This window comes from Myotis myotis, unplaced genomic scaffold (assembly GCF_014108235.1).
Source record: "Myotis myotis isolate mMyoMyo1 unplaced genomic scaffold, mMyoMyo1.p scaffold_m19_p_5, whole genome shotgun sequence".
Taxonomy (NCBI): Eukaryota; Metazoa; Chordata; class Mammalia; order Chiroptera; family Vespertilionidae; genus Myotis; species Myotis myotis.
In genome coordinates, this window is record NW_023416357.1 from 103,024,667 (window position 1) to 103,045,267 (window position 20,601).

Below are 20,601 nucleotides of genomic sequence, written 5' to 3' on the forward strand. Positions count from 1 at the left end.
GCCAGTACCTGCACAGGTGAGCCTGTGCCAGGCCTGGGACATGGCAGCAAAGCACCATCCATTGTCTGTCCGCTGGCCTTTCTGTCAGCTTCTGGCCCAGGAGCAGAGGTGTGGCTCCCCGGCAAGGACACCTCCCGCACTCACCACTTGGTGGGGCCAGGGCAGTATCAGGAGAGAGAGCGAATGGTGGACCCAGCAGCCGCTCCTCCACAGAACAGCACCATTCTTTGCACAGCTGAGGGCTGAGATGCCTTGTCCCTGGCTCTGGAGGCTTCTAGTCCTTCCTCCTTGGAGGAATGGAAGGGGCAGCATGAGCACCCAGCTGACCTTTCTGCAGGAGGGCATCCTGGAATGGGTGGGTGGGCACCTGGAAGGGCAGAGCCCAGGAGTGTGGAACCCGGGTCTGCGCTCTGTGCTGCTTTATTTTCTTCTAGATCAGGGAAAACGGCCTCCTAACAGATGCCAGAGCCTTTGGGCCAAACTGCTGGAGCCAGTTTTGGGGCCTGGGGCAGCAGGGAGGATGGGACCCTGGTGCTCCAGCCCCGTGGGGCCCACAGCCTCCGCATGGGGTCACTGTGCTGGAAGCCCTGCGTCTCCTGGGCCCCTGCCACACAGGTGCCCTCGGCCTCCCAGCGGAAGCTGACTCAGACCTGTCAGCCTACCAATGCTGGGCCTGCGACCTGCCAACTTGTCTTCAGTCTCAAACTGGAGGCTGCTCATGGCAGAGCTTGATGTGGGAAGGCCTTGGGCCAGCAGGTCAGGGAGCAGTGTGGCCTGTGTGGGCAGACAAGTGTGAGGACACAGCACTGGCCCAGCCGGGACAGCCCAGGGGAGGACAGGGCACCCCGAGCCTGGCCAGACGACTTGGGCCTCTGAGCAGTCACCCCTGGGGAGATGGAGGCTGAGGGCTAGCTAGCCCCATCCCACCCGTGGTCGGCTCCTTGCTCTGCACCCAGGCCATGGCCAGACCAAGCCCCCGCCAGCCCTGGACACAACACCCCAGGGGCCCCATCAGGGTCTGAACTGAGAGCTTGTGTGCACCTTGGCTGTGAGGATGGCGTCCTGCTCCCCGAGAAGGTCCATCTAGGTGACAACAACAGCCCCAGAGCCGGGAGACCATGCTCCAGCAGGCCACGAAGACGCAGGGCACGGCCAGTGGCCAGCACAGATGTGTGCCAACCTTGCCTGCCCATGCCAGGGTCTCAGCGGGCACAGGAGGGATCTGACCACAGCACCAGGGACATCACCCCCACCCCTGGGTCACTGAGGGTCTAATCTGGAGACCACAGCAATAGGGAGCAGGGGGTGGCCTGTGTGGGAGGGGGCAGGAAAGGACACACCCTGCAGGCAGCAGTTTGTGGAAATGTTTTAATTAGAGGATTCTTAGATACAGTGGTTAATCTATTGCCCACAATTCCTCACTAATTAGGCGCCTCATGCTGGGAACACACTCTCTTCCCTTACAGTAGAAACAGAATGATCACATTTCATAGTTCTCCTGTTACAAGATTCACATCTTTGTTAAGCCAAGAACTGTGGCACAAAAGGACATTTCATTAGCCAAAGTCACGACAATGTGCTAGAAACATCGATTACTTTAGAATGCTTTAACTAGAAAATATATTGCATTTCCATATATATTAACCATATACATGTGTAACTATTACTAAGTGTAGTTCAGTCATTACAAAATAAGACATTCTGGGAGGGGCTATACACAGAGGACCCACGGAACCCCCCGAGACCCTCTGCATTAGAAATAATCATGAACATCAAACTGAGAGCTCAGAACCCACAGACGTCCGGCTAAGCGAGTGAGCAAGGCACTGGGCCCTTGGGCCATGCTGTCGGCTGAGGGGCCGCATTTCTTAGGGTGAGCAGGGGCACCCCTTCCTGGCTGACCTAGTGTTCCTCACCCCCTGGTTCTGAAAGGGTCCTCGGGCGGGAGGGCGAGGCTGGTTGATACAGGGCCACGTCTGGACCCCTGTACTCGTCAGCGTGCTCACTGGGACCGAGGCCAGGTCCCCTGTCACTTCCTGTCTCCATGTACGCACTTCCCCACTGAGCCAGGACTCAGGACTCCTGAAGATCCGCTGTGGGCTCACGTTCCAGGGTTCTTTCTGAGAGCAACCTCCCTGGGCTCCCAGGTTCAGAGCGTTTCAGGACACAGAAAGAACCGCTGACAGTGGTCCCCGGAGCTGCTCGCTAGGGGTGTCCCGGTGCGCGAGACTACCTGCACCCAGGGGTGGGGACTTATGCGGTGAGCGTGGAGGGCCAGGATGCTACATGCAGAGGCCCAAGGGCAGTGCCGGATGTGAGGAGGCTCCATGCCACGGCTCAGCCGCCCGGGCCTGGGTTAGGCATCTCCTCCATGGCTCCGGCAGGGCGCGCTTTAGGAGTCTCGACACCAATTCCAACTTGCCCAGATCTGAACTCCAGTGCTCAACAGCCCAAAGACCCAGGTGGGGTGGACAGAAACCCCGACACACAGCATCTCTGTACACAGCACTATTTACAAAGGACCAGGACAGGTGCCACGCAGGACCCAGGAACAGGCAGCGAGGCCTGCTGGGGCCGAAGGCGGTGCTCTGTGGGGCCTGCAGCTGTGGAAAGGGGGTGGGGAGATACCCCCTGAGGCTGCCTCCTCATACTTTTAATGACAATAATGCAACAAAAACCTTTATATAAACAGTTTATTTACTCTAAACAGCAACACAGACAAAACGCCATATAAACACAAAGGAAGTGATGCGAAAACAAGAGGCTGGCTGACTTTGGATCTGAGGCTCATAGCAACACAACCCAGGTTCTGCGGAGAGAAGGACAGAGGCGCGAGGGAAGGGGACAGGCCGATTTCCTTTCCATACAGCCAGCTGGAGGGTAGTGTAGCTCAGACAGGGGAAGCATGCCTGCACCCGCGAGCAAAGGGAACTAGCTCCTCAGGGACTCATAGAAGTATAAAAGTTTATCATTTTACAGCAGTTGAAATACTGACATCAATATTAAAATAAAAGCAAGTTTTACATAACAATCAAAATACAAAAGACTGAAGGAAGAGACCCTGTATGAAAAACTGGGCAATTCAGCAAGTGGAGAACTGTGTACCGGTGGCGGAAATGGAAAATGGCGCCCGCCCACCTCCCCCAGGTGACTAGTTATTGTATAGAGCAATGCTAGATCTGCAAATGTTGTAAACAAGTTCTTGCCAAACCAATCCCTTCCTTTTGATGTTGCCGCAGGTCGCTGCTTATGAGGGTGCAAACTTCTTGGCTTGTGCTCGAACCCTTTTCTCATATTCCACTCTGTTTTGGCTGAGGAGGTCAAGAGAGAGACAGGTTAGAATAGCCTGGGCTGGTCTAACCAGTGACCAGCAGTTTTCTCTCTCTTCTGTTTGAAACAGCATTAGTCATTTTGGAGAGAAAATATGGATTGCTCATCTAGTCTTCAATAACAGACACAGACATCTGGTGGGTTTTCCCAGGGGACTCAGTCCCGTGTGTGAAGGTATGGAGTGGGGGCAGCTTTCTGGTGGTCGGAGGACCTCAGCTGGGACTCCAGTGTGAGATGAGCTGCCAAGGGAAGGGGGCTGGTGGGCACTGCCCTAGGCCAGGGAAGTGCAGCAAATTTGCCATCAGAGGAGACCAGCTGCCACCAGGGGATCACTGTGACCTCGAGGCCCTTGGGTACACGATGCATTTATGAACAGGGCTCCTTGACACACCAGGTCAGAGGTCTCATCAAATACTTCAGGGGCCAGTCAGGAGCCCTCCTTGGAGCTCAGGCGCAGTGTGTGCACTCAAACCCTGATAAGAAAGCCAGGGCTCTTTCCAAGCTGTGCTCGCAACAAGTAGGCCTCAGATCACTGGTCCGTGCCCACGGTGCAGGCCCAGGGTTGGGACAGAGGGGCCAACAGAATTTCTCTTAGCTCTGCCCAGTGCAGACCACAGGCCTGGTACCCCAGGCCTCCTCTCCAGCCTCTCTGGGGAAAGGCTGCAATGCCCGCACCAGGAGAGGCGGACACTTGCCTGGAGCCTGCCCTGAGCTGGCATGGTGCCCAGGTGCACACAGTCCCAGGAGGCCAGTGTCAGCACCACGCCTGGCCGAGAGCCAAGAGTGAAGGCCAGAGGACAAGCTTCTACGGCCAGGCCGTGCTGCGAGTAGTCTGCACTCCTGTGCTTCCCCCCTGGCCGAGGTCCCAGACCCCCAGGGTGGAGGCAGCTAGCTAGGAGGGCTCTGGAAGGAGCTGGAGCAATAGCAGAGGCAGCCCAGTCCAGCCCTGCCATTGACCAAGTGAGGTCTGGCACAGGGTGTCTGCCCTAGAGCACCTGCCAGTGCAGGGCACATCCTGCGACCTTCCGAAAACACAAGAAGAGAGATCTGGAAAAAGACATTAAGCATATTTCACAGAAGGTGCTTTTAAACATGCTTATAGGAGAAATGATGTCTCATTCCTGTGAAGCAGTGGATGATGCCACCTGGCATGTAAGGACCCGTAGTACAGAGGAGATGCTCCAATCCCGAGTAGGCACCAGCTGGGAGCATCCGCTGGCACACAGCAGTGCCCGCTGACCCCATGCTGCGAGTGCCGCAATACCACAGCTCAACAGTGAGCGCCATGGCAGACGGGGCTGTGGGCCAGTGGCGCGCCATCAAGACACACGCACAACTCGCCCAAAGCATCACACCCACACGGCAACACACCGGGCCTGGCAAGCTCTCTCTAAGGCCAGCCAGAAGACATTTTGGCTTTGTGGGCCTATCGCAATGGCTCAGATACTAAGGACCCAAGTGGCCCTATTTACAGAGGCGTAGGCTGACATGGCCTGATGCAGACAGATGTTGCAGTGCAAACGACACAGCATCCAGTTCAAGGGCCAAGATATGAGAGCTCCTGGAGTTGCCGATGCACAGCAGCCACGTAAATTTAAGGCAGCTCCACTGGAATCACTCACAGCAATTCCTCTGGCTGGGAGGAGAAACTCCGCCCCTGCCCAGGAGCAGCTTGCCACTCTTGGCCACCAGGGGGCGCCCCGGGCCAAAACTGGGCTGGACCCAGGAACTTGAAGCCATATGGGAGAGGAGGGGGCACCTCTTGCAACCTGGTGCTTCTCTTCAGATGAACTCAGGCCACCTGCTCAGAGAGGCCTACCTGTTGCAATTCCAGAAACGCCCCCTTGGAAAGAACAAGCCCCTGCTCAGCCTCTCCCTGTGGGTCAGGTTTCTGAACATGGTAAGTGGAGCAATAGGGTCAAAGCTGCCAATTCGGCATAGCACCCTGCCCAGACCAGCTGGGGAGGCTGGCCAGGAAGGCCAGCGTCCTCCCCACTGTCCACCCTGCCAGCCCCACGTGCCAGGTCTAGTGCCACTGCTCACACTAAGAAACACCAGGCCCTCTTCCAGAGCACCCAGATGACCAAGAGCAAGTTGGGAGCGCCACTTCCCTAGCGGACCATCCCCTTGGACCTGCCACACCCAGGCTGGGCCCAAGGAGGGCAGAGTGGGAGGTCCATGGCCTCTTCCTCCAGTGTCCACACCCTTCTCTTTGAGCTGAAACGGGCTCCAGGAGGCACAGGGTTTGACTGGCGATATCCCGTCAGGGGCAAAGTAGTCCAGTAGGAACCCATGTCATCGGGCTGCCGCCTGCCAACCCCCACCAACATGGCTCTGGCCACACCAGCCCTGGCCGCCCATTCTTGCCACCATAGGCCCTTTGCACGTGCAGCTCCTCCTCGGAAGCCTCCCTGGTCACCTCAGTCCCCCCTTTCGGCACCGACCCAGGTGAGGTGCCAGGTGAGCTTGTGTGCAGGCCGCCCTCCGAGGCTGCTGGGAGGGTCAGGACTGTCCACCCGCCCACAGCTTGCCTACTGCTCCCCTTCCTACAGGCAGCCTGGCTGGGACTTCTGGGGCAGGGGAAGGCTGTGCGAGCTGATGAGAGAGGTCACAGCAAGAGGGGCCAGATCACTAACCAGTAAATTGTGTAGGCCTCTGCTTGAGCTGGATCTTGAATATTTGGTTCATTTAGAAGTTCCTGTATTCCTAATAAGATCTGTGTGAGAGAGAAAAACAAAGCAAGGTGGGAGGTCAGCAGTTCAAAAGGCAAACTCTGGTCCTGAAGGAAGGCGGAGGCGAGGCCCTCACGCCGCATACCTGCTTAATTGTGATGGCTGGCCTCCAGTCCTTGTCTTCCTCGAGGATGGACAAGCACACAGTGCCCGAAGGGTACACGTTCGGGTGAAATAATGGTGGTTCAAATTTGCCTAGACCACATGGAAAAAAGGAAATGTATTTTGGTGACAGCTGTCCTACAGAACGTCCTGTCCTGATGACCCCTCCCCTTCCCCTCCCACCTCCCCTGCACCTTGCTGGTCATCAGGCATTTCCCAAAAACTGTTTACAAAAACAAAACTGGCCACAAGGCAGGAGGAGGTGGGAAGAGGTAGGAGAGGAGCAAGTGTGCCTTCCAGTGGACGCAGAGGTACAGCCACATCACTCCCCAGGACCTGCTTCAGGACAGTGAGAGTCAGAGCACAGCCCAGGCGGCCTCCCCGGCCGGTCTGGGCTTGGGAAGATGGGAAGGGGCTGCTGCAGCAGGTGACTAGGTCCTGGGGAAGCAGCCAAGGTCCTTCCAAATGAGAGTTTATTTTCTTTTTAAAAAATTAACACATGTAAAAAGTTTGAAAATATAAAAGAACAGGAAAAAAAATTGCCATGAGCACTACCCAGGGACCATTAACCACAGCTGACATTTTAGCATTATTTCTTTATCCTTTTTTCTGGGTACTTTCTCTTTTTTTTAAACATTAATTTTACCTAGAAAAGTGTAGCAAGTCTAGTACAACCTGATGAATTACTGACAAAAAATAAATACAATCCACTAATAGCAGCAGCTTCTCAGAAAACTCCCTCATAGATCGCCCACTCCATTTGCCCAACTAAGCCAACCTGTAATCCCAGAAAGCACATCTTGAACTGTCTGCGCACAAACCACAGAGGCTCGCCCCCCCTCCCCACCCCCACTCATGGGTCATGTCCCCTCACAGGCAGTGGCAGTTACTCACTCCTGTTGCTGCGCAGCAGCCCCTGGGAGACTGGCCGCACGCAACTTGCCCACCTCACTGCAGGTGCACATGTGAGTGAATACTAATATAGCTGTGATTGCTCCTGGATGTGAATTCTGGTGCACACATGTGCATTTCCATGTGGAAATGCTGGATCACAGGGCGTCTGTGTTGAATGTGGATAGATACTGCCAGTTTCCAAAGTGGCTGTACCTACTTACAACTCACTGCTTCACAGTACTGCCAACACCTGGTGTATCAGCTGTGGACTTCGGCCATGATTATTATTTTTTAAAAATATATATTTTTATTGATTTCAGAGAGGAAGGGAGGAGAAAGATAGAAACATCAATGATGAGAGAGAATCATTGATTGGCTGCCTCCTGCACGCCCCCTACTGGGGATCGAGCCTGCAACTCAGGCATGTGTCCTTGACCAGAATCAAACCCAGGACCCTTCAGTCCACAGGCTGACACTCTATCCACTGAGCCAAACCGGGCTGGGGCCCCGACTCGGCCATTCTTAAATGAATTATGGTTGCCTCTCATGGCTCTAAGTTGTATTTCCCTGATGACCTGTGGGGGTGAGCTCCTTTCATTTACTGGGATAAACTGGCTACTTCTTTGGAGAAGTTCTTGTTCAAGTCTCTTGTACACTTTTCTATTGGGTTGTCTCATTGATTTGCAGGTCTTTAGATATTCTGGATACAAGCCTTCTGTCAATTACATGTCTCACAGGTATCTTCTCCCACTCTGAGTTTGCATTTTTGCTCTTTTAATTGTATATTTGGTGAACACAAGTTCCTAATTTGAATTTAATCTGATTTATCAATCTTGTTTCTTAGCTAGAGAAGTGTACCAATGATGAATACTAGCATTCCGCAGGCCCCCAGCCCCACTTCCCCGGCTCTTCTGGCTTTCTTCCATATGAAGTCACCTCCCGACGCCGCACATCATTCATCGCACGGCCTGCTGACCTTCGTAACAGGACTCCAGCATACGCTCCTCTGTGCCTGGCTCTCTCCACTCAGCACCACGTTTGGGAGGCTCACTCCTGCTGAGCACTTGCAGGTCCCTCATTCTTGCTGCTGCACTTACCCGTTCTATTCTGAATGGACACTTGGGTTGTCTCCAGCTTTTGGCTTTTACAGACAGAGCTGTCATAAACACGCTGTCCATGCCTTTTGGTGGACATGTGTATGCATTTCTATTGAATATTTACTTGAGTTGAACAGCTGGGTCCTAGGGGAGGGATAAGTTTAGCTTCAGCAGACATGGCAGGCAGCTTTCCAAAGGAAATGTTCAAAATTTACTCTTTCTCTAGTGCACCTACGTGGGCTTCTGCTGCTCGGCAGCCTGTTCACTCCGTGGCTGTAACTGTCATTCTCCGGTAAGAAGTTGCGCATCTCTGTCTGTGCTGATTGGCCAGGTGGAGAACCTCTTGCCAGGGGCCTGTTCCATCAAATGGTTGTATCTGTCTTATTGATTTGTGGAGGCTCTTGATATATTCAATGTAAGTATTAATATAATTTTCTCCCCTCTTCACTGCCAGTGGTGTCTTTTGGTGAAGAGATGGTCTTTTTTTTCCCAGTGTTCAGCCTTCTATTAGACTGCCTCTCGGAGGAGCCCCTCCCTGTGGGTGGGGTGTTCTGGGCAGGGCGGGGGGCTCTGTCACCCTGTCCTTGGGAGGACCGTGTGTGGTGAGGTTCGTGAGTTTGTGGCAGTGTCTGGGAAAGGGCTTCATGTCCCATGGGGTGCACGTGAAGTGGTGCACAGGGCCCTTCCTGGGGGGACAGCCCGGGGATGGGCAGGCAACAGCTGAGCCTGGGCTCTCCTTTGGGGCCTTCCCTTGGCACCTTCAGGCCCAGCTCCCTAGGTGATCCTTTCTTGGAGGGTCAGTGGGCACATCTGCCTCACAATGGCTGTGTGATCCTTGCCTGGCACTGCCTCTCTGGGCCTGTTTCCTCCACTGGGAGCTGGGCCCTAACCTCTCAGAGGGAGGCTCCCCTGAGTGGGTCCCCTGGGCATGAGCAGGTGCAGACTGTGTGTGTGGAGCAGGTGACTGGGACAGGGGCCTGGACATGGGGGCCTTGGGAGGCCTAGTTGTCTTTGTCCTTGGCACCGTGCTTGAGGATGCGGGTGAACTCCACGTAGTTGAAGTTGCCTTTCTTGACAATGGGTGCCTCGTGGCACATCTCGTCCGCTTCCTCGTCTGTGAAGCGGTCACCATGGTGGTGAGCAGCTCCTGGGTAAAACCTGAGGCCTCTCCGCCGAAGCAGGCAAAGGCATTGCGGGTCACGTCCTCGGGGTCCGTGCCGTTCAGCTTCTCCCCGAACACCGTCAGGAACATGGTGAAGTTGATGGGCCCAGCGGCCTCGCTCATCATGCCCTCCAGGTACTCATCCGTGGGGTTCTTCCCCAGGGAGGCCAGCATGTCATGCAAGTCCTCCTTGTCAATGAAGCCATCTCGGTTCTGGCTGATCATGTTGAAGGCCTCCTTAAACTCCTGGATCTGTGACTGGTCAAACATCGCAAAGACATTGGATGTGGCCCGCTGTGGCCGCTTCTTGGTGGTCTTGACCTTGGCTCGCTTACTAGACATCTTGGCTTCAGGTGGGTGGGGCTTTCCTGGTGCGGAGAAGGTATTCTCTCGGTGCACAAAGCTGGTCCAGAGCCGGGTCAAGAGATGGTCTTAATTTCAGTGTAGTCCAATTGATCATTTCCCGCTCCGGGGGAAAAGCACTTTTCGTGCCTTCCTGGTTAAGAAAGCTCTGCCTATTCAAGTCATGAAGACATCCTCCTGTCTTCCTGTCCCACCCACCTTCCCACTGGGCATCACAATCCACCAGGAAGGCTTTGGTCTATAGGGGGAAACTGAGCTCTCCTTATTCTTCCACTAGGACTGTCGGCTGTCCAGTCCATGCATGAGAAGACCATCTTCTCCCCACGCACTGCAGTGTCACCTCTCATAAGTCACTCCATTGTACACCTGCGTTTTTCTGGACTCTCTGCATCTCAACTACTTTAGGAGGTCTCAACGGATTCATGTCTTGCCTGTCCTGCTAACGGGTCTGGGTACTTTTTACCCAGTGAGCCCCAACTTAGGCCTCACCATCCTCCCCTCCTAGAACTCCAAGGGCCACAGCAAGTCTTGGCACTCTGCATTTTCTACATTTTATAGCCTGTGGTGTGACAATTTCCACAAAAATCTGCTTGGGTTTTGACTGGGGTTACACTGAATTTGTACATCAGCTTGGAGAGAACTGACATCTTCCTAACAGCATGCCTTCTCATCCGTAAACCTGGCCATCTCTGGTTATTTAGGCTTTCCTTCCTTCTCTCGTAAATGTTCTAGTTTTCAGTATAGAGGTCTTAAATGTCTTTTATTGGATTTACTCCAGGGAACCTGATGCTACTATAAAAGGTAGAGTTTAAAAATGTTCATTTGTAGCCCTAGCCAGTTTGGCTCAGTGAATAGAGCATCGGCCTGAGGACTGAAGGGTCCCAGGTTCGATTCTAGTCAAGGGCACGTGCCTGGGTTGCAGGTTTGATTCCCGGCCCCAGTCAGGGTGCGTGTGGGAGGCAACCAACTGATGTGCCTCTCTGACATTGATATTTCGCTTTCTCTCTCTCCCGCTCCCTTCCATTCTCTCTGAAAATAAATGAAGAAAAAAAAAATGTCCTTGGGTGAGGATTAACAACAACAAAACACAAAAAAAAAACCTTTCATTTGTTGCAACTGTATGGAAATGGGTTTTTATATGTTAACGTTTTATTCAGCAACCTTAATAAACAGACTTAGAGAAAGATGGTCTATGGCAGCCGTGGGCAAACTACGGCCCGCGGGCCGGTTTGAAATGAATAAAACTATTGAAGAAAAAGTCCCTACCCTTTTATGTAATGATGTTTACTTTGAATTTATATTAGTTCACACAAACACTCCATCTATGCTTTTGTTCCGGCTCTCTGGTCCAGTTTAAGAACCCATTGTGGCCCTTGAGTCAAAAAGTTTGCCCACCCCTGGTCTATGGTGTAAGCCTTCCTTTTCCATTTCTCTGCTGGGATTTCTTTTTCCTACCTTGCTGCATTTGCTTAGAATTCCAATACAATGCTGCATAGAAGTGATGAAAGCAGCTATCTCACTTCTTATTTAAAGTAATACCTACACATGACATACACACACAAAATTCAAACAGCAAAGAACCACTCCAAATGAAGTAAGTCTCCATCCCAGTGGTTACGTTATGAATTGATAATTTAAGTAAGTCTTCTGCTAGATGCTATTTTAATGGGAAACATACTTCTATCTCTTAAATCACTAACCACGAGTTAACATGTAGTCTTGCCTTCCCACATGCCGGGCACTTTCTGACAGACTGAGGCGCATGTCAATGCATTCAATCAACCAGCTGGACAGTATCTGTTGATGTCTAGCTGCCAAGGGGGAGAGATTTGGTGCCTTCTCCCCCTCATCCTGAGTTTTGTTAAACTGCATCATGGTCTACCCGTGGCCGTTTTAAACATGGCTGTGGCCTTTTCTTCCTGCCGCCTTCTGTTGGCTTACGTGTGCCATCCATCCAGGCTGCAGATGCAGGCCCGGAGTTGGGTGTGAAATTCTAACAGATGACAGGTCACAGCAAAAAAATTCCTCTGAGGAGTAAGGTTCTGAATGGTGCTTCTCCTGCATGTCCATCCCCATCCGGGGCAGGTATGTGTGGCCTCATCCCTGACAGGCACTAAGGGTTCAGGAGCCTCCCCTGGATCTCATGAACATTCACGCTAGGCCTGGAGCTTCCCAGTTGTAGGGCGAAGACTGGAGACTTGGTCTGTTAGGTGCACCTCCCACCCCGGGGCTGGAAACACTCAGATGCACAGTCAACCGTGAGGACCAGTGTGACGGAGCCACAGGGGTCAGAGCCAGGGGCCACCCTGTGTGGAGCAGCGTGTGCAATAACCGCGCCCCCGGAGGCCGGGCTCTCTGAAGAGGACTCAGATCTCTGCTGGAGCACGATCAAAGCCAACCTTTGAGGACTTCGTTGTACTTACATTTCGGGGGTGAGGACGGATAGTCATCTTTGAAGAGCATGCGCAGCTTAAACAAGCCTCCTTCCCAAGGGGTCTGTTGGGAAATGAAGCCGTGATGAGATGTGTGCCGCCTCTTGCTGCAGAGGCCCAGGAGGAGGGGCATGCTGCTGCTACACGGCCCCGTGACCCTGCCCACAGCTCAATGACCCACACCAGGACTGGGGGACCTCCAGGAGCCCTGAGGGCCAATGGGAAAGAGTCCTCCCTGGAGAGGAGCAGACAAGCGGCCATGGCGGGGTGCAGGGTCTGTACCTGAGCAGCTAGGTAAGGCCTGAAGTGAGCTCAAATGCAGACCCCCTCCCTCAGGTCCCGCCTGTCCCTGGTCAGCCTCCAGCTCTTCAGTCCAACACTCCTTCCCAACTGGGAGGGAGACAGCTACAGCCCACCAGCCTCCCTCACCTAAGAAAAGGGCCACGTACGGGTTCAATGGAGGCTGGGGTGCATGCTGGGCCCTCAACAGTCTCAGTTGAAGCAAACCCAGACCACATTTTCTTGTGGACAAAGTCCTAATCCTGCCAGCTCAATGCAAGGGAAGGAGACTGTCAAGAAAACACCATGGCTGAGCATCGTGGATTCTCAGGAGAGACCAGGGAGGGGGAAGTGGAGGCCATGAGGCCTTAGCACAACCCAAACGCCTCCGGGGCCTCCTCCTTCCCTCGGAGTCACCGGGAAGAGCCACACGCTGGGCTGTTGGAGACCCTCACTCCTTACCGCCTCAAACGCACTGGTTCTAACCGGCCCAGATACCCAGCGGAGCACCACCTTGGGAGGGCGGTGCTGTGTGTGAAGGACATGTGGGGCCCCAAGCAGCCATCACAGGGTCAGGGATTGGCCACCAGCCCGGGCTCACACACCCCTCAGTGCTGCGGTCTGGGCTGCTCCAGTCTCAGCACATCCAGGATAAACTTGAAGGCCTGCGTGGCTCCTACAGCCCCGCCTCCATCCTGTCTCCAAGATGCAGCAGGGTCCGGGCCTACTCCCCTGCCGCAGCTCAGTTCCTTCCTCCAGCACTGAAACTGCCAGGGGTGGGGGGGTGGTGCCACATGTCACACTGACCTTGTCCCACCATTTCATGTCCCCTGGCCTGTGTGACCTCACGTCATGTACACTTGAACCTAAGTCCTTCTGAAGGGTCCGAGCGTTCCCAACAGTCCACCCCACACTGGCACGGGTGCTTCTTACCCCTTTTTTCCCTGGAATGGCACACTCCCAGTTCATGAGGTTCATCGTGCCGTCGGGGTTTTTTGTGGGGACAGCTACAAAACCCTGCGAGAAAACCACACACAGGCGCATCAGTTCTGTGGCAGCTCATCTTCGCTGCCCACAGGAACCCTGTGCCTCTCACCCCGTCAGGGAGAGGACCCACTGAGCTACATGGAGAAATCAAGCTTTCCTTACAAATGGGTGGTCTTTTCTCCAAGCTTTCCTCTCCTGGGCGAGTCTGCTGAGGGCGATCCCCGACATATTCAAAGTCCTGAAAGAGACAGCAGAAACGCGATCAGGAGGAAAACCTGGTTCCTTCGGCCCCTTCCCTCACCGGCCCAGCGAGCAGACTTGTTTTCAAGAAAAGCGGGTAAGTGAAGGCTCTCACATGGCCCATAGAGACCATGCATGCTCTTAGCAAGCGGCCCCACCAGCGTTTGGACAGGCCCCAGGCCCCGACTCCAGCCTTCTCCTACAGGCAGATCACCAGAGAAGAGGCCTGGGCCTCCTGGACACCGCCATGTGGGTGCCTTGTCAACTGCCTGCCCCAGGGCTCCACGGCAACCCCTCACGCTCCATCACATGGTGACACAGAGGTTCGGAGAGGCGAAGCCACAGGCGTGGGTCTCAGAGCTGCTGGGTGCTGTGCAGGAAGGGATGCCGAGTACTCCCAGCAGACACCTGGCACCCGTGCCCCCAACCCCCACTTTAGTCACACCCAGCAGTGGGGTCCAGTCCTATCATCATATACACAGGAAAGGCAGGCCCAGGCGGGGATACCCAGAATGCTGGCTGAGACCTGGGAAGGGCAGGGATGAATCGCTTCCCTCTGCTGATGCCGGGACGTGGGGGCGCTGTCAGGCCCCCAACTTAGAATCAGGGCTCAGAATTCAGATTCAGGCCTAGCCAGGATGACCTTATTCTAGAAGGCAACCAAGTGGAAAAGTGCACCAGGGCAGAGGGCAGCTCAACTGCATTGTGGACACGTCCAGACAGCTCACCGGGCCCCAGCAGCCGACAGACCCACGTGTCCCCAGGGTCCCGGGCTCTTCCCTCTGCCCCCTCCACTTTCTCACCCTATAGCCCCACCCTGGCACTCCCCAAACAAGTAATGGATCAAGGCCCGTCTCCCATGTACTTTGGGAAAGTCAACAAAAGTGAAGCAGCTAACAGAGCCCAGGAACTCCTCAGGAGCACCAGGCAGCAGTGAGACCTCAGCAGGCCAGGACCACAGACTCTCAAGGCTCCGTGCCTTTAGCTGTTCAAACGAACAGCCTGGAGCCCTCAGGTAAAGCAGCATCTCCAGGTGCCTGGCACACCAGACCAGACTGCAGGGCACTGAATCGTAACGTCGCCTCCAGCTGCCCATGAGAAAGCAGATGCAGAGGTGACATGGTCACAAAACCTGCTGGAGAATTTGACCCTAAGTGTGCTGGTTGGTCCTCAAAGTCCATGGAAACACTGAAGATACCTTGGATGAAGCACATGCATTTACCATAAAAAGGCTTCCCCAAGCCTTCAGATTGATACTGAGGCTAGGGGAGAGGTCTCCTCTCTGCCTCTGCAGGGAAAAGGGCCAGCACAAGGGCCTGAGTACAATGTGGGGTGCCCTCCACAACCACAACAGGGTGCTCAACCCTGTACGGAAAAAACACATCTCCAGCAGGGCATCACTGACAGCAGCCGTGCTCTCCTGCCCAGCCGGCCCACTGCCCCAGCCTCCACACAGGCCTGTTCTGGAGATAGGAATGGAGGTCCAGGAGGACCTGCCCTGAGGCCGGAGCCTCAACGCAAACCCAGGTGGTCTTCTGACGAGGGGGTGGGTGGCAGGGCTACTCTCTCCTGCTGCAGTGCCCCTCGCTTAGTAACTACGATTTCAACCTCCCCCCCCCCCCCCCCCCCCCCCCCCCCCCCAGGCTGATCTACAACTCCCTCAGCAACCCAGAGGGCGCCCTTCACCCCAGTAGCCACACCACCTGGCTGCCCTGCCCAGCCCCCAAGGTTCACACTATTTGTGGAGGAGGTGCTAGGTCAGGCCAACAGTTCAACAGCAGGCACCGAATGCACATTCCCAGGGCTCAGAGGCGACTGTGGAGTCAGGAACTCTGGGAGGCCCCAGTGCTCTGGGTTTTGGGCAGCTCTTGAACGACTATTTTCCCAAGAAGTAGGCACAGAAGGAGGGTATGGGGTTGCCTTTGCAGAAAAGCACTGTCGCCTCCAATCCCACCTAGGAACCCAGGTCTCAGGAGCCAGTTACTATAGAAACCGCCAGACCAACTGGATGTAGTACATTTTCAAGAAACAGGTATGCTTATGTTATCACAGAGAAGTGGGGGAAAGTCAGAGCCCTTCAGTCAAGGGTGACAGGTGCACCAACTTGGACTGTGGTCCCCAGCTCCAGCACTGTGACTCCAGAACACACCTTATCCAAGATTAAGTCCAAAGTAGATTAACATCAGGCTTGCACTGCTCACTGCACCACACAACCCCGAGCTCTGGTCTGCCCATTTCTTCCCCAGGGCATGTCTGACCAAACCACTGAGGTGCTCATGAAGAGCCTGACAGGATGCTGCCCTGGGGGCTCACAGGGGAGGAAGTTACGTGCTGGGAAGCGCGAGGTGCTGGAGATGCAAAGCAGCACTAGGGGGGCCAGAGGCACCTGCTCTGAAACAGTGGCCGCCTGGCAGGAGACTGTGCCAGGCAACATGGTTCAGGAACAGTGGGGCTGGTGGGCCAGAGGAGAGTGGGAAGGGAAGGCCTGCATGAGGGACGTGAGGGCCTCCGGGGGGGTGCACAGAGGAGCAAACCAGCAGCTTCTGTCAGAAGTGGGCAGTGACAGTGGTGACTGACTGGGAGGCTTGATTGTAGCCCTGATGTCGGAAAAGTCTTCATTTCTAAGTTTCGCTAAGTCTTCACTTCAACTGGTTCTAAGTGGCATGACCCCATGTTATCCACATCCCCACCTCCAGGTTGGAGGACACAGCACATGCTAGCCTCCCACATACTGCCCCTGCCCCTCATCGCTGGCCATGGCAAAGCAGACAGCACAGGCTGGCAGGATGCTTCTGCCGAATTAACACAGAAGTTCAGTGACCAAAGACAAGCAACCTGGGAAGCATTGTTGAAGTGAGGCACAAGGCCCGTAGCCAGGCGTCGAAGCTGCTTTCTGAAGCCCAGGCCAGCTCTGGACACCGAGCAACCGTGGATACTGTGCAGGGCCACACAATGCTCGAGGGGCTGAGGCCGGCAGGGTGACCCCAAGCGTGGCCTGCCTCCTGCTGACCGTGCCAGGACCCGCCTCTTCTGCTCTGAGGATGGAACAAAGTGCACACGAAGACCCCGTGCCTCGCTGTGGTTGTCCCAGGTATGAAAGGTTAATAGTGAGCGGCAGTTCCGCAGGAGTGCCAATGGACCAGATCGGGCCCTAATAAGATGCTTTCCGCCATCAGGGCAAAGAGCCACAGGTGTTTACCTGCAGTGACCCAGGCAGACACCTGTCTTCAAGACGGTGCTTCCGCTCCCGGGAGCCTTTCCAGTCCAGGAGAAAGCAGCCAGTTTGTTACATTTTAATTACAAAACAGAAGCCTCATTCAGAATCCCACTTAGAACTGACTCCGCCTTCCCCAACAGAGAGAAACGTAAGGAGCAGCTAAGTTACTGGATGCTTCAGAGCAGCAAAGTTGCAGATGCAAAGATAAAACATCCATGAACTACTAGAGACAGCAGCCCGCGGGACAAAGGCTGGGTTCCCCAGGCTCAGTGGGGAGGTCTGCCCATGAGCCCAGGCTTCTCAGATCAGCTCTGCTGGTTGACAGCAGAGACTTCAGACCCACTTACTGGCTTTGTGAGTGTGGCGAGTTGTTCATCTCCCCCCAACCTCAAACTTTCTCATCTGTAAAATGGGCATAGGTAGCCCAGGTTGAAACAAACACAAACGCCCTCAGGGGAAGGTATGCACTTTGCCTGATCTCTGCCCAGGCTGCACTTCCGGTTCTTTCTCGACAAATCTCCCAGGATCCCAGGCTGTTTCAGAAGCAAGGTTCCAACCCCGAGCCTTCGCCAAAGACACAACAGCACGCACAACTCACCCCGGAACCACCCAAAAGGTCACAAGCAAATCAGGACAAACTAGTGTCCATCTCCTCTGCCTGTTGGACATGTTCTCTACCTAAAGGTGGCGAGTCCTTAACAGCCAGCTACATTCAGAGCCGTGTTCTTGGGAAAAGAAACAAAAACGCCAACTTGGCCAACACAGTAACTTTGCAAACCGAGGAGCTAAGCATGCTTTCAAAATATACCAACCAAACCACTTAAAAACACGGTGATTTAGGGACGACTGCAGGCCGTGATCCGCCTTCCCTTCCTTTCCCTCCTACTCACGAAAACATCAGCTCCAAGCTCCCTTCAACGGGTACAAAGCCATCTTAAACACAAAAGGAAACTCTCCCTCCAGCCGAGTGCTGATGCTCAGGGTCCCACCAACGGCCAGTGGAGCTCCTCGGAGGCGCAGGAAAACTCAGACTTGTTTTGCATTTCAGGCATCATCTCCCCCCCACCCCCAATCCAACCAGCAATTTTGCAATCCAAGACTTTTAACTCTCTCCGCTGGGCCTCTCTGAGCGCCACAGGTTTGTGTGCGGACCCGTGACCCAGGAAACGCACGTCCCTCCGCGGAGGGAAGCTGCTGTCAACCCCGCGTGGCTCCCCGGCCGCACCGCGAGCCCACGCCGGAGGGGACGCCGACACTTTCACAAGGGAAAGCGACGGAGCCCCAAGGCCCGGAAGCCGCCGAGGTCGGCCCAGCTGGGTCGCGCCGTAGCCCGCGGCGTCAACAGCTCCCAGGCGGACGGTTCCCGGGCGCGGGGTCGGGGTCAGGTCGGGGGGCGCGCAGGAGGCGGGGGTGGGGGCCCAGGGGACCGTGGGTGGAGGAGCCCGGCCCGACGGCGGCGGAGGCCCGCGCTGCCGAGGTCTGGCCCCCGTCCCGCCGCCGCCGCACCCTGTGCGCCTTCCACCTGGGCTCACCTAGGGCGGCCGCGGCCCGGCGAGCGAGGCGGACGAAGCGGCGGCGACGGAGGCGGCTCGGCACTTCCTTTGTCTCGGGACTTCCCTCCCGAGCCCGCTCCGCGCGCAGCCCGAGCGCTCCGAGGACCCCGGCGCGGGCGGGGCGCGGGCGGGGCTTGCGGGGTCTGTCCGCCGCGTGCCCATATCTCGTGCCGCCGCCGCCGCCCGGGGTCCCGATCGGCCCTCGCCGCCGCATGCCACGTGCTGCCCGCGCCCCGCCGCCACGCGTCCGCGCCCCAGGCTCGCCCAGGGAGCCCAGCCGGGGGGCTGCTTTCCAGTCAGGCGGCGCCCTGGACACCTGTGCTCTTAAAGGAGCCGCATCCACAATGTGAGGGAGTGTCTGCAAACTCCCCTTTGCGATGCGCGCGTCCACTCGAGGACGCGCCGGTAAGCAGCGGGGGGAGGCGGAGACCGAGATCTCCAAGGGCTCCCCGGATGCCCCGCGGGCACCTTTCCGGGCACGGATCCCATTGGTCTCCTTAGGGCTAAGGCCCAGGGTTGGGGGACAGAGGCCACCGAGGCCTAAGGAATCCCAGAAGCGTCGCAGCACGGCGGCGATCCTCCGATTACGGCGCCCTGTGACACCCTTTGCAATTGGCCAGTTCGGAGCGCTGGGTGGGGCGTATGTCAAATCCGTCCAATGAGCTGGCCCGGTACAAACGGCCCCGAGCGGGCCTGACCGACGGGAAGAGAATTGCGGACGCTCCCTAACTCTGGTGTTGGCCCAGAGGGAGGGGTTCCGGAGCTGCCAGCGGGCGGGGGAGGGGCCAGCTGGGAGCCCCCCCCAACCTGCCCCCGCCCCCCGTCTCCCCCCCGCCGCTGCAGTCAGGGTTTGGGGCCCACCCCTAGCCCCGTGGGAACGCAGGCCCTCACTGGCCCCGCTAGGCACCTCCCGGTGGGGCCGCCCCCAGCCCCAGCCCCCCGGGCCAGCTTCGCTAGCCAAACCCCAGCTCTGGGTGGGGAGAGGGCGCCTGATAGGTCCGCCTGCTAGCCCGTCTGTGGGCGTTTTGGGATCAGGCAGCGGTGGGTGTGGAGGGCTTCTGGGCGCCAGAGGCGGGGGTGGGGGCCCAGGACAGCGGAGGCTACCTGCTTTCACTCACTGCCCCCCCCCCCCACGTCCCCCCATCTCCCTTCTTTCTCCCTGCTTCCTCCCCCCCCGCCTCCCCCCCCCCCCCCCCCCAGTCTCCTATTTGGTCCCGGGGCGGGGACCACAGGTCCGGTGTCCTATGGCCCACATCTGGCCCAGTGCTCCTAGCAATGCCGGTGGATGAGTTCCATGTGCTCCCAGCATTCCTTTACTCTGCGGGAGTAGAATGAGGCTGGGGGTCTTGTGGGTGTGGTGGCTCTGCTGGCTGAAGAGGGGGTTCGCCTTGGGTAATTCCTGGTCAACAGTGGCCCAGAGAGAGGGCCTGGTGGTGGTAGTGACCAGGGTCTCAGGTGACAAAGCCAGAGGGCCGACCCCCTTGAACAAAATTTGAGCATCCCGAATCCATCCCAGACTCCAAATTCCAAAGGGGCTGCCTGCTTCTGGGTTCCCCAAGCTGGGCCTGGGCTGGGGACGTGCCTCCATCCTTCCCTTCACCAGGCAGCTGCAGTTCTCCACTTTGGGGTGCAGGACCCTCAGGGATTTGTGTGAGTCACCTGTTCTCGGGGCTCCTAGCTTTTAGTTCATCGGTGGTCCTGGAACTGGGCATTGTAACAATTGCCCCAGGTGGACCCACTGCTGTAATGTACCCCGCGAATCACACAAGGACGCCTCAAGAAGTCGAATTAAGGAGTCACATCGATTGCAAATCCGGGACTACGAGGGGGCATTTTGCTCCCCAAATCTCGCAGTCATAAGATGGCCGCACCACCAGATTTATATAGGCAAAGATCACAAAGGTATCGATTACACCTTTGGGTTTGGAATGAGGGACCCAGTTTGCACAAAGCAGTTACAGAGGCGAAATTGAGCCGATTCGTTATCTACAAAGATTAATGATAGTTTTGGGTCTTCAGACCACTGAGTTGACAGAAACACATTATCTAGAGCCCTCGGGTCTTGGGACCCCTGAGTCAACGGGAACGCATTATCTGTGGCCACTGAGGCAATTTAGGATAATTGTGCTGTCCTGGTCCCCAGGTACAGAAGAATGTGCTTTCTAAAACCTGTATGACCACAACCAATGGGGTAGTCACATTACAATCGAATG

The 20,601-nt window shown here is 55.9% G+C and overlaps 1 protein-coding gene and 1 pseudogene across 2 annotated transcripts; both read right to left on the reverse strand.

Annotated features, from left to right (window-relative positions):
• Positions 1-1,354: 1,354 nt before the first annotated feature.
• Positions 1,355-18,524, reverse strand: UBE2I (ubiquitin conjugating enzyme E2 I). Of its 2 annotated transcripts, none has more exons than XM_036308826.1 (7): positions 18,368-18,524; positions 13,541-13,616; positions 13,199-13,408; positions 12,104-12,176; positions 6,148-6,257; positions 5,967-6,046; positions 1,355-3,311 (listed from the first exon to the last, which is right to left on the reverse strand). In XM_036308826.1, the coding sequence occupies exons 2-7, from the start codon at positions 13,604-13,606 to the stop codon at positions 3,248-3,250; spliced, it is 603 nt and encodes a 200-aa protein (XP_036164719.1). In that variant the 5' UTR covers positions 13,607-13,616; positions 18,368-18,524; the 3' UTR covers positions 1,355-3,247. The 2 variants fall into 2 exon arrangements, with proteins under 2 accessions (XP_036164719.1, XP_036164720.1); XM_036308827.1 differs by having other exon boundaries at positions 13,325-13,408; positions 18,368-18,523.
• LOC118656066 lies at positions 9,007-10,612 on the reverse strand (annotated as a pseudogene).
• Positions 18,525-20,601: the final 2,077 nt, after the last annotated feature.

Bases quoted from the DNA above. Each gene is read 5' to 3' on its own strand.
- UBE2I (XM_036308826.1), bottom strand. From the start codon at position 13,606: ATGTCGGGGATCGCCCTCAGCAGACTCGCCCAGGAGAGGAAAGCTTGG. The intron at 13,409-13,540 runs GTAAGGAAAGCT...GTTTTCTCGCAG, and splicing joins GGAGAAAAGACCACCCATTT to GGTTTTGTAGCTGTCCCCAC. The intron at 6,047-6,147 runs GTATGCGGCGTG...TCTCTCACACAG, and splicing joins CAGCCATCACAATTAAGCAG to ATCTTATTAGGAATACAGGA.